Source organism: Sminthopsis crassicaudata, chromosome 1 (assembly GCF_048593235.1).
Source record: "Sminthopsis crassicaudata isolate SCR6 chromosome 1, ASM4859323v1, whole genome shotgun sequence".
Classification (NCBI taxonomy): Eukaryota; Metazoa; Chordata; class Mammalia; order Dasyuromorphia; family Dasyuridae; genus Sminthopsis; species Sminthopsis crassicaudata.
In genome coordinates this window covers 207,088,060-207,101,997 of record NC_133617.1, presented here as the reverse complement: position 1 = coordinate 207,101,997, position 13,938 = coordinate 207,088,060, and the positions used below count along the sequence as shown (strand labels likewise).

At 32.4% G+C, this 13,938-nt stretch overlaps 1 protein-coding gene across 1 annotated transcript in view; it reads left to right on the top strand.

Annotated features, from left to right (window-relative positions):
- DOK6 (docking protein 6) overlaps positions 1-13,938 on the top strand; it is a 681,307-nt gene that overhangs the window by 300,349 nt on the left and 367,020 nt on the right. Inside the window, exon 3 of the mRNA XM_074274156.1 lies at positions 6,825-6,939. Within this exon, the coding sequence (XP_074130257.1) occupies positions 6,825-6,939 (115 nt within the window). The remainder of the gene's footprint in view (positions 1-6,824; positions 6,940-13,938) is intronic.

The following is a 13,938-nucleotide window of genomic DNA, read 5'->3' as shown; positions in this document are numbered from 1 at the left end:
GTAAACTAGAATGCATTTTTCATCTTTGAGCACCCAAATCGTACCTGAGAAGACTAAAAATGATTCTCATTGACACAGTGCTTTTTCATTGACAAAGTGGTTTTCTTACACTGTAATTCAAATTGTATCTCTATTTTACAAGAAACTGATTTTTGAAGAATAAAGTCATTTATCCAGAGTCATGAACTTAGCAAGTAAATGTTGCATCCAAGGGCCCTAGCAAGATATTTAATTTTAATTATTTATTTATTTTTAACATGCATTTTTAAATTGAGTTCTAGAGTCTCCTTTTTTTCCCCACTCCTCACCCATCTATTTAAGAGGTAAAACATATTATACACTTGGAATCATGCAAAACATTTCCAAATATTGAAAAATAAGCAAAAAATGAAAAAAAAATTTATTTGCACTCAGAGTTCATCAGTTCTGTCTCTGAAGGCGTTGAACAGTTTTTACCATAGGTCTTTGGAATTGCTTCAACCATGGTTTTAAACAGAGAAGTGAAGTCTTTTATGGATGATCATCATTAATATTGCTGTTGCTGTATATAGTGTCTTCCTGGTTCTCTCACCTCTTAAAGTATATATTTATGAGAAAAATGGTCCTCTAGCTGTCCTTATCTTTTCTTTAAATATTTAATAAAAATGCATGAAGACAATAGTCAGTCCAATACAACATTCTATTAGAGATAGGAAACCCATTGCAACGGAGAATGTAATACAATCTATTATCTGATATTGATCAGATATGCAGGGAGCAATGTTCAAAATAACGGAATTATTGTCACCTTGAGATTTTAAAAACAATCTCTAGTATTAATTCCTCAAAATAATGCTTTTCATTTTTACTTTTTTAAAATCACCTTTTTGCTCAATATAACCTTTTTCTCTTTCTTCATTATTCCCCTCTTTCCATAGTACTGCCCTTTATAACAACAACAACAAAAACCTAAAAGGAAGAGAAAAACGCAATATTGCTAATTAATATCTCAACTATGTGTTGTATTATATACAGTAAAAAAAAAAATCTTTGAAAAATATTAGCCAGAAAATTTCCTGCTAAAGGAAGGGAAAGCAGTGGTGGAACCAACCACCTGTCCATGCTTATGCTTTTTTTCATTTTTGAGCCAAGCCTTTTTATCAGTTAGTCAACTCAATCAAGCTGTCTTATTCCAAATTCCAAACCTAGATTGACAGAGACCTTGTATGACTTTTCTTCATGTTAAGTTGTTGTTTTTTTTTTTTTTGGGGGGGGGAGCAATATTGTAATATCTATTGCTACAATAAAAATAAAACATTGCCTTGAAGTTATTCTCAGATTATTACTATTCTTCATTTTTCACATCATCTAATTTGTTTAATTAATTCTTCTAATTTAAAGGAACATTTCCTAAATATTAGTTTTCTCTGCCTCTGCAATTACTTACCATGTCCATAGTCTATTCATCCCTCAGTTTTTCTCTCTTCAAATTCCCACTTTTAGTGCTGCCTATTCTTAGAAACTTTTGGTAATGCTGCCAAAATTGTCTTTTTTAAAATCTTCCACCTTGACTATACAATATACTTCTTTAGGACTTTATTATGTCTTTACGATGTTTTCTGACTAGATTACACTATAAAACAAGAATTCTTACCTTCAAAGTAAATCATTGGTATATCTTGGACTGCTTTTACTCTTTTTCTCTGTTACCAATAAGAAGTGATTAGATCAAGCACTTGTCTAGGCCTAAATAAAGTACTTCTGTTAAAAGTTTCTGATACAGAGAAGCCTGTTCAGACACTATCAAATGCTCTTTGGTCCCAGGGGTGCTGACCAAACAGAGCTTAACTAAAGATAGTCCTGAACTGGTACAGTTTAAAATACGATGAGAAAATTAAGCAGTTATTCGAACAAGTATTGTCAAGACATTTCTGCCTCATAAGATAGAAGGCTCCTTTGAGTTTTATTGTCATTAAGACTACAATTTGATTCCCTTCCTGAAGTTATTCTTTATACTCTCTAAATACTCCTTTGCAATATATATATATATATATATATATATATATATATATATATATTTATATTTATATTTATATTTATATTTATATATAAGCTCTTTTCTTTAATCCTATTTATATTGCTGCCTTATTCTTCTGGTTGACAAGATTATCTGAATAATTTGTACTAGCAGGACTGGTCATATGATACAACAATAAACACTGGCCTTTGCCTTTTCTACTAAAGTTTCCTCACTATTTCTTCATCATAGTCAACTTATTGAGTCAATACCTTCCCAACATCCCACATCTCACATTCTGCTTGAAAGATCTTCCTTGTCCAAGTTTTCTAAGGTTTCTCCCTCTTTTATCCCCACCTCTTAAATTCTACAACCTCTTAAATTTCTTCCATGACTAATTAGATAAGTTTAATTCTCCTTGACATATATGCCTACCCTACTTTCTGCTCCATTAAGTGAACTTGTCAATACCCTTACCTAAATATAACTTATTGACAGAAAGAGACAGAGAGAGAGAAAGAGAGAGAGAGAGAGAGAGAGAGAGAGAGAGAGAGAGAGAGAGAGAGAGAGAGAGAGAGAGAGAGAGAGATCTTACTTAAAGCTTAGTCTAGGGAAATTTTCGAATGTCTCCAGGGAAGTAAGCTGGGGATAGGGACATTACTAAGGTTCCAGCGCTTTTACATATTGATTTCTTCCAAGTTTTTCTTTACTTCAATAAACTGAAAAGATTCTAGGACTACATTCCTTCTTTCTAAAAGCTGAAATTCAGAAGACCAGGATCTCTCTTCTCACAGGCTTTTGATGATCACATTTCCCTGTAGATCATTCAATAATTAATCTGAGGAAAGTGACATGGAAATGAAATTTGAACCGCAGATTATCTAATCAATAGTTGAAAAAAGCCATAGATTATATGATTATCAAATGTCTTAATGTCACAAAATTAAGAAGGACAAGTTATCATGTTGGATGGCAGATTTTCTACCCCAAAATATCATAACTGGCTAGCATAAACTGAATCTTTAAAATAAAATTTAATGCTAGAGAATTAACTAAAAATTATTAGAAATAATCCACAACTTTAGCAAAGTTGCAGGATACAAAATAAAACCACATAAATCATCAGCATTCTTATATATCACTAAAAAAATCCAACAGCAAGAGATACAAATGGAAATTCCATTTAAAATAACTGTCAATAGTATGAAATATTTGGTAATCTATCTGCCAAGGGAAAGTCAGGAACTATATGAACAAAACACAAATAAAGTCAGATCTAAGCAACTGGAAAAATATAAAGTGCTCTTGGATAGGTTGAGCAAATAAAATAAAGATGAAAATACTCCCAAAACTAATCTCTTTCTTTAGAGCTATACCAATCAAACTCCCAAGAAACTATTTTACTGACCTAGAAAAAATAACAACAAAATTCATCTGGAAGAACAAAAGGTCAAGAATTTCAAAGGAATTAATGAAGAGAAAAGCAAATGGAGTGGCCTAGCTGTACCAAATCTAAAACTATGTTATAAAGCAGCGGTCATCAAAACCACTTGGTACTGGCTAAGAAATAGAGAAGTTGATCAATGGAATAGATTAAGTTCACAGAACAAAATAGCCAATGACTATAGCAATCTAGTATTTGACAAATGTAAAGGCCCCAACTTTTGTGATAAGAATTCACTATTTGACAAAAACTGCTGGAAAAATTGGAAACTAGTATGGCAGAAACCCACACCAAACAGCATAGGGTTCATGATCTAGACATAAAGAACGATATTTTAAAGAGATTAGGAGAACATAAGCTGGTTTATTTCTCAGGTCTGTAGAGAAAAAAATAATTTATGATCAAAGAAGAACTAGAGATCATTGATCACAAATTAGATAATTTTGATTATATCAAGTTAAAAAGATTTTGTACAAATAAAACTAATGCAGACAAGATTAGAAGGGAAGAAATGAACTGGGGAAATACTTTTACATCCAAAGGTTCTGATAAAGGCCTCATTTCCAAAATATATGGAGAATTGACTCTAATGTATAAGAAATCAAGCCATTCTCCAATTGATAAATGGTCAAAGGATATGAACAGACAATTTTCAGATGAAGAAACAGAAACTATTTCTAGCCATATGAAAGAGTTTTCCAAATCACTATTGATCAAAGAAATACAAATTAAGACAACTCTGAGATACCACTACACACCTGTCAGATTGGCTAGAATGACAGGGAAAGATAATGTGGATGTGCCATCAATTGGAGAATGGCTGTATAAGTTGTGGTATATAAATGTTATGGAATATTATTGTTCTGTAAGAAACAATCAGCAGGATGATTTCAGAGAGGCCTGGAGAAACCTACATGAACTGATGCTAAATGAAATGAGCAGAACTGGAGATCATTATACACAGCAACAATGAGGTTATACGCCAATCGATTCTGATGGACGTGACTCTCTTCAAGAATAAGATGATTCAAATAAGTTCCACTTTTTCAGTGATGAAGAGAGTCATCTACATACAGAGAGAGGACTGTGGGAACTGAGTGTGGATTACAACATAGCATTTTCAAAGGATCAAAGATAGCACTCTATACTTTGTAGGAGTTTAAAGAATGTGTATTGTATTTAACTGAAATTTATTCAAACTTCCTAGGTAGTTTTCAATCATTTCAAAATTATGTCAGATGCATAAAATATCTGATTTTTTAAATAAAAATCTTGTTAGAAGAACATACCCTTAGCCTCATATCAACATCAAAATGGGTTTGCGATTCAGATATAAAGGGTAAGACCATAAGTACATTAGGAGAACAAAGAATGGTTTAACTGTCAGATCTCTAGAGAAGGGAAGAATTTATAACCTAGCAACTTATAGAAAATATTATAAAACACAAGACAAATAAATTTTATTACAATAAATTAAAAAGCCAATGTGACCAAAATTTGAAGGGGAGGAGAAGGCTAGGAAACAATTTTTACAGCCAGTTTTTAATAAAGGCCTCATTTCTAAAGCTATAGAGAAATTAAAGAATATAAGTCATTCTCCAATTGATAAATGATCAAAAATGTGAACAGTTTTTAGATGAAGATATTGAAGGCATCCATGAAAAAAAAATGAAAAATGTTCTAAGTCACTGTTGATTATTAGCAGAATACAAATAAAAACAATCCTAAGATACCACTTCACAGCTAGCAGATTGGCTATTATAACAGAAAAAAAATGACAAATGTTGAAGAGCATGTGGCAAACATGAAAAACTTGCTGTAGTTGTGATCTGATCCAGCCATTAAAAAGTAACTTTTAAATATGTCCCCCAAATTATAAAACTGTGTATACCCTTTGCTACAGCATTACCACTACTAGGTCTGTTTCTCAAAGAAATCACAAAAAAGAGGAAAAAGACCCACATGTACAAAATTATTTATAGCAGTTCTCTTTGTAGAAAAATTTGGAAATTGAGGGCATGTTCATGAATTTGGGATGGCTGAACAAACTGCTTTATGTGAATGTAATGAAACAAGTAGCTGATGCTGAATAAAGTGATCTGAACCAAGAGAACATTGTATATAGTAATGGCAACATAATGCAGATGACCAACTCTCCTAGATTTTGCTCTTCTCAGCAATATAATGATCTAATAGAATCCCAAAAACTCATAGAAAATTCTATCCACATCCTGAAATAGAGTTATGAAATCTGAATGTAGATCAAAGTGCATTATTTTCTCTTCTTTGCTGTTTTTTCTTTCTTATGTTTTTTTTTTCTCTTTTGTCCTGATTATTCTTTTACAACATGACTAATGTAGGAATCTATTTAATATGATTATACATGTATAACATATCATATTGATTGCCATTTTGGGGATGGGAAAGGAGGGAGGGAGAAAAAAATGGAAATCAAAATATTATAAAAATAAATGTTGAAAACTAATTAATAAAATTTAATAAAGGGATATATTCTTAGGATATTTTAAGTAAAATCAATCTATCACCTTTTATTATGTTAACAAAAGCAAAAACAAATCATACTCTCACATTGATGAACTGGTTAATATCCTCTGGTTTTCTTTTAACCACTAAATACATTGATTCAGAAGAGGAAATTATATATATATATATATATATATATATATATACATATATATATATATGTATATATATATATACATATATATACATATATATATATATGTATATATATATATTAATGAGTGTATTTGCTAAATATATATCTAAGGGAAAAATAAAACTTAAGTAGTTAAATAATAAGAATCTCCCTCACTGAATATTCGTAAGACAACATAAGGAAAAGGATGAAAATCAAACATTACCTATTTATCTCTCACATAGGACCAAAAAAGAAAAAAAAAAAAAAAGAAACTGTAGTATTACAAATAAAAAATAGTAACTGTAGTAACAAGCAGGTTTGAATTTCCTAGTAGTGAAAACTTGCTACAGTTAAGGGTAATAAATAATCGCATATTAACTGAAAAGTTTGTAAAATCTCTCTAGAAATGTTTTTCATTTTTTTTCCTTTTTTTTTTTTTTTTTTTAATCAGAAAAGTATTTGGTATTCCTTGTATAAAGCTGCAAGGAGCCAAGAGAGTCAATTATATTATGTTCAAATTTTATTCAAAAATCTTGAAAAATAATAAATCTGATGGCTAAAGGCAGAATAACATTGGGAAAATCTAAGAGTTAAAAAAATAAAATGAAACTACAAACACCCTTTAGAAATGATTTTTAAAATGAAAACAGAATATTTTGTTAAAGATTTATTCACTAAAAATTTTTATAATCTCTTTGGTTTAAATTTTGTTTTCTTTCAAGGTAACTGAACTGCACAACATCAAAAACATAACCAGACTGCCTCGAGAGACCAAGAAGCATGCAGTGGCAATTATCTTTCATGATGAGACGTCAAAGACATTTGCCTGTGAGTCAGGTAAGCAATTACTAGCATTGTTCCAACATGAGGAAATTGAGTTGCTTCCAAAACAATGGCTCTAATGGACTGAGATGCTCTATGAATAGGTTACCTTATATTAGTGAAAATGTGTTCTAGATCTTTTATTTTATTTTTAGGAAGAAGCTGGAAATATTGATTTTACAGATGCTTTGGAAGCTTGATTATTATTTGCCTATGTGTGTTGCTCCCATATGGTTTGAGGACTTTGTAGGTCCTCTGTCCTCACTCTTAAAATTAAGTAAACACTGCTGGCAAAATGTAAATCAGTCACATTTGGGATGTATAATCATGTTCTTGCCAAGTAATGCTAAACTACTGGTAGGACGATAATAACACTGTCACTGCAGAATAACAACAAAGCACAGTCTAAGTCTCAAGATGATAGAAAAGTGAACTTTAAGCAATTTATTATGTGCACAGCTGTTACAATCCAAAAATAAATAAACTTCCAAATGGGTTTTAATGATGTGGTTCATAAAGCCCTATTATATTATTAAGATATAAGGTTAAGCTTGCTGTATTTATCATTTTAAATTCCTGTGCTATGTAGTATAATCCTTTTTCTTGGTGCCTAATTGTACCTTGATGAGAAATAGCATGAAGTAGTTGAAAAAGGACTGGGCTGACAGCTATCATTATCAAAGGATATCACTATATTTTTTATATCTAGTACTACAACTCTGGTGTCATTCTCAACTCCTCACTGTTGCTCACCCCATGGATGCAATCCATTGTCAAATCTTTTCATTTTTACCTTCTAATGTTACCCTTAGATGTCCTCTTCTTTCTATTCGTACAGGCACAACTCTAACTCAGCCCTTCATCCCTCACCTGGTCCACTGTAATAGGCTTTTAACTTGTGTTTCTGACTCTCATGTCTCTCCCCACTCCAACCTATTAATTTGCCAAGGTGATTTTTCTAAAGCTAGGTTTGACTTTGTCAAAACTTCTTGCTTCAAAAAACTGCAGTGCTTCCTGTTAACCTCCAGGATCAAATATTGTGTTGTTGTTGTTGTTGTTGTTGTTGTTGTTTTCTTTTTTTAATCCGCTATTGAGTATTTAAAACTTTTTAGACTCTACCTCTTCAGTCTTCTTACATCTTATTTCTCTCTACACATTTTATAATACAATTACACTGGATTGCTTGCAGTTACATGAATGCAATACTCCTTTTTTCATCTCTCTCTCCCTCTCCCTCTCCCTCTCCCTCTCCCTCTCCCTCTCCCTCTCCCTCTCCCTCTCCCTCTCCCTCTCCCTCTCCCTCTCCCTCTCCCTCTCCCTCTCCCTCTCCCTCTCCCTCTCCCTCTCCCTCTCCCTCTCCCTCTCCCTCTCCCTCTCCCTCTCCCTCTCCCTCTCCCTCTCCCTCTCCCTCTCCCTCTCCCTCTCTCTCTCTCTCTCTCTCTCTCTCTCTCTCTCTCTCTCTCTCTCTCTCTCTCTCTCTCTCTCTCTCTCTCTTTGTGACTCTCTCCCTCCCTCCTTTTTCTCCTTCCTTCTGTCCTTCCTCCCTTCCCATCCCTGTTCTCTTACACACACACACACACACACACACACACACACACACACACATACACACACACACATATATTTTCATCTTCTTTTAATATATATCTTTATAAAAGTGTGTATGAGAATGATATTGGTAAATTTGTGACCAGTTGGCAAGAGGGGAGGATCATGCAGACGTTTCTTTTTTAAATTTAATTTAATTATTTTTGGAAGAAAAATTTTTTTTCTGGTTATACAAGTATATTCTTTAAAAAAAAACAAAACACATTTCCCTTTTAATCATGTTGGAAAAGAAATAATCAGAACAAAAGGGAAAAAAAAAAAAAGAAATAGGAAAAAAAAAATGAACACAACCTATGATGATTTTCATTCAGTCTCCCTATTTATCTTTCTGGATGCAGTTGGCACTATTCATCGAGAGTTTATTGGGATGAGGGCAGCTAGGTGGCAAAGTGGATAGAGCACCAGCCCTGAATTCAGGAGGACCCGAGTTCAAATCTGGTCTCAGACACTTAACACTTCCTAGCTGTGTGACCCTGGGCAAGTCACTTAACCCCAGCCTCAGAAAAAGGAAAAAAGAAAAGAAAGAAAGAAAGAAAGAAAGAAAGAAAGAAAGAAAGAAAGAAAGAAAGAAAGAAAGAAAGAAAGAAAGAAAGAAAGAAAGAAAGAAAGAAAGAAAGAAAGAAAGAAAGAAAGAAAGAAAGAAAGAAAGAAAGAAAGAAAGAAAGAAAGAAAGAAAGAAAGAAAGAAAGAAAGAAAGAAAGAAAGAAAAAGAAAGAGTTTATTGGGATTGCCTTTTGATTACTGAACCAGTGAGAAGAACCAGGTCTCTCATGGTTGATCATTGCACAACCTTGCTGCTACTGTGTACAATATATTCATGGTTCTGCTTATGTTGCTCAGTATCAGATGATGTAAATCTTTCTAGGCCTTTCTAAAATCAGCTTGTTCATAATTTTTAATAGAATAATAATATCCCGTTGCTTTCATATACCATAACTTATTCAGCCATTTCCCAATTGATGGGCATCTACTAATTTTCCAATTCCTTACCACCACACAAAGAGCTGCCAGAAATAATTTTGCACATGTAAATCATTTTCTCTCCTTTATAATTTCCTTGAGGTATAGATCCAGTAGTGACAGTGCTAGATCAAAAGGTATGTATATCACTTCACAATTCCACCAACAATGCATTAGTGACCCAGTTTCCCTACATCACCTCCAATATTTATCATCTTTTCTTGTCATCTTAGTCAATCTGAGAGATGTGAAGTGGTACCCCAGCATTGTTTTCATTTACATTTCTCTAATCAATAGTGATTTGGAGCATTTTTCATATGAATAGAGATAGTTTTAATTCCCTCATCTGAAAATTATTTGTTCATATCCTTTCACCATTTATCATTTGGAGAATGGCTTATATTCTTATAAATTTTAAAAATTTCTTTATATATTTTAGAAATGGGGCCTTTATCAGAAACACTGGCAGAAAATTTTTTTCCAGCTTTTCCTTCTAATCTTGTTTGTGCTGTTTTGTTTGTGCAAAACTTTTTTTAATTTAATGTAATCAGAGTTGTCCATTTTGCATTTTATAATTGTTTCTAGTTCTGCTTTTGACTTAAATTCCTGCCTTTTCCATGTATCCCAAAGGTAAACTTTCCCTTGCTCTCCTAATTTGCTTATGTTATCATGATTTATACTCAAATTATGGAGCCAGTTTGATCTTATTTTTATTATGGTGTGTGAGATGTAGATCTATGCCGAGTTTCTAACATACTATTTTCCAGTGTTCTCAGCAATATTTGTGAAATAGTAATTTCTTATCCCAAAAGCTAAAGTTTTGGAGTTTATCAAATATTAGATTAATGTAGTCATTAAATATTGTGTTATGTGTATCTAACCTATTCTATTGATTCGCCACTCTTTTTCTTAGCCAGTAACATATGTTTTTGATGACTGTCACTTTATAATAGAGTTTTTAGGTCTGGTACTTCTAGTCCATTGTCCTTTGAATCTTTTCCATTAATTCCCTTGATATTCTTGAGCTTTTGTTCTTCCAGATAAATATTGTTACTACTTTTTCTAGCTCTATAAAATAATTTTTGGCAGTTTAATTGTTATGGCAATGAACAAGTAGAAGAATTTAGATAGAATTGTCATTTTTATTGTATTATATATTAGCTCAACCTGTCCATGAACATGGAATATTTTTCCAATTGTTTAGATCTGATTTTATTTGTGTAAAAAATATGTTTGTAATTTTTATTCATATAGTTCCTGGGTTTCTCTTACTAAGTAGACACTCTTCACAGATTATTTTTTGGGCTTCTTCCCACAGAGTCCTAGGCTGCTCATGCTTGGGCTCGGCCTTATTCAGAAGAGAGGAGGAAATCTATTCATTTAGTGTGTACCTCTGTTACTTTTTAGTATTTCTCTCATGTCTCTCAAATTGGGAAGAGGCAGCCTAACTCCTCCCCCAGAATCCACCCATAGACAATTGCGGCCCTTTATTGGGGGGAGCAAAGAATAGGAAAGGAAATAGCATTGCTGCATCTGCTAGAAGGCAGTGAGATTTTGACTCAGTGGAACTCTCAAGACCTTGCTTTCTCCAGAAATTTTTCCTTCTTTATTTTCAAAATTCCCTGAGGTCTCAAGTCTTAGAAGTTGGAAATACAGGTCAATCAAAAAGTCTTGTATACCACCTTTGAAAGAAGGGGAGTGACAATATTTCAAGTAGCCATGGTCCCTGAGTGGGGCTATAGTTGTACATGTTGTTTAAAGTGCTTCCCTTGGTTTAGTTTTCTCTGTCCTCTCATTATGATTTACTAATGGTCTGTCCATGAGAAGAATTGTAAATTATGCCTTCCAGGGAAGACTTTTGCTTCCTCTAACATTCCTCCATTTTTCCTCCTCTAGGCAGTTTATGTCTTTAGTTTCATTAAATTTACTGGGTCAAATATGTCAAGCTAGAAGGGCCAGGGTGATCCCGGTCACATCAAATTTTACTTCATTTCTCTCTGATGTTTAGATGCTTGTCCTAAGTAAAGAGAGCAAAGATTTATGCTGTAGAAAGTACCAATCATTACCTGCCCTACATATACATATACACATACTTACACTCCCCAACATATATCTATCACTACATTTCAACACTGGCTAAAAGATAGCTGGATTGGTGATCTGACAACCTGGTCTAGTTCCATTTGAGCTCAGCCTCAATTTCAGTTCAAGTAGAATAATCTATTCTTTCTAAACATGAACAAATTAATATTACAATCTGAGACTTTTGTTTCTTCTGTAAAAGAAAATGTAGACTAGATGATCCCTAAGATTTCTCCAGAGTTTTAATATGATATATTAACTACTCTGTTTTGTTTTTTCTTTCCTTTTTCAGGTTTTCAAAACTTTCTTCAATTTCTTTCCCCAAAATTGTGTTGTTGTGGTTTTTTTTTCAATGACATGAGTTATTTGTAGTTGGTCTATATTTTTTGAGAAACAAAGTTTCTAGGCTCCACAAAATGTTGAATATAGCTTAGTATCAGCATTTAATCTGAGACCATTAGGATATTGTCTGACTAATGAGAGTTTTTTGAACCAATTTAGTCAAAATTATAAACCCTAAATTTACTGCTAAAAGTTTATTTAGTTCATAGTGTTTGGGGTATCAACATGGTCATTTGGACAAAAACTTATTTTGATTTATAACTTAAAATCACTCAAGTTAAGTCATTTTATCAATGTTGTCACCTTTCCCATGTCCCAAAAGACCAATAGTCAATGTTCACTGCTAGTAGATTACGTTTAACAATTTGAAATTGTATTGCTTAGCTTTTTACAACCTTCTACTACAGTTAACTGCATGGAAGCCATTTATTTTTTCCATTAACTCTCTCTTTATATAAATATTTTATGATAATTTCAAAATTTTACTTTTCCTACCTTTATTAACTTAAAAAAATTTAAGGACAACATTCATAAATATCTTCATTTTCCTACGTAGTCTTATAGAATGCATAAAATAGTATTTACATGAAATAAGTTCTACAAGCCATCTTCATCCAGAAAGAGGACTGTGGGAATTGAATGTAGATCACATCACAATATGTGTTTTTTGTTATTATTTGCTTGTTTTTTTTTCTTTCTCATTGTTTTCCTTTTTTAATCTGATTTTTTCTTGTGCAGAATGATAAATGTGTAAATATATTAAGAAAATGTTTAACCTATATTGGATTACTTGCTATCTGGGGAAAGGAGGTGAGGGGAAAAAGGAAAGAAAAAATTTGAATACAAGGTTTAATAACAAGGTTATTAAAAACTATCTTTGCATGTATTTTGAAAATAAAAAAAACCTGTTATTTAAAAATAGAAATAAGTTCTGCAAGTAGCATGGACCTTTTTTCATCTTTTTTTCATCAAATTTTTGAAATTTAATTTACTGAAGATCAAATTTGTGTTTCATAGTGAGTTATTTTCAGAAAAAAATGACATTTGTACATTTTTAAAATTTCTTTCATACTTAACTATTTGTAAAAACATTTTTTCTTTTCACCTGTCTGTCTACTCCTTAGTTTACTTTGTGATTTTACATCTATTTCATGTTACATGTTACATGTTACATATTATATCCATTAACTGTGGATGGCCCCTCTTCCAGGCTGTGTCAAAGCCTCTTCTTTCTATACCAAAAGACTATTCATTAACTTCTCTTTTAAATCCTCTTCTCAACTTCTATATTAGTATTAAAGGTACCATCATCTTTACAGTCACAATGGAGCACAGTTCAGATGCTCCTTTCCCATACTCTTTTCACATAGCCAGTCTTCTTCCAAATCTTGTCATTTCAATTTTCACAACTTCTCTCCTATGTGTCTACTTCTTTCCACTCACAACTCACACCTGGGCTGTTTTAATAGCCTTTTGGTTAACTTTCTTGCCTCAGATATCATCAACTTCCAGAGTGAGCTTCATCAAGTACAGGTACGATCATGTCACCTCCTTACTCAATAAATTCCAGTGGCTCTTTACTACCTCCAGTATCAGTATCTGGTATGTGTTTTTTAAAGTTCTTCTCAACCTTGCTCCTTTCTACTATTCCAATTTTCTGACACTTCAACTTCTCCACATATACCATAATTCAACAACATTGCCTTTTTTGCAATTTCTCAAACACTCAAACCTCATAGCTCAAATCCTACTCTCTTCCCTGTGAAATGATTTTACATGTTTTGTGAATATATGACATAAATATATATTTTCCATGTTATCACCACTATTATAATGTGAATCCCTTGAGGACAGAAATTATCTTTTGCCCTTTTTTAATACTAGTATCAACATATCCCTGACACTTAATAAATGCTTTCTGATTATCTGGTTTAAAAAATGTCGATGGTTTTTATTAACAATTAAATCCACTTAATATGAAAATCATTATAATTTATTCAACCTAATTAATACCCTATTTAT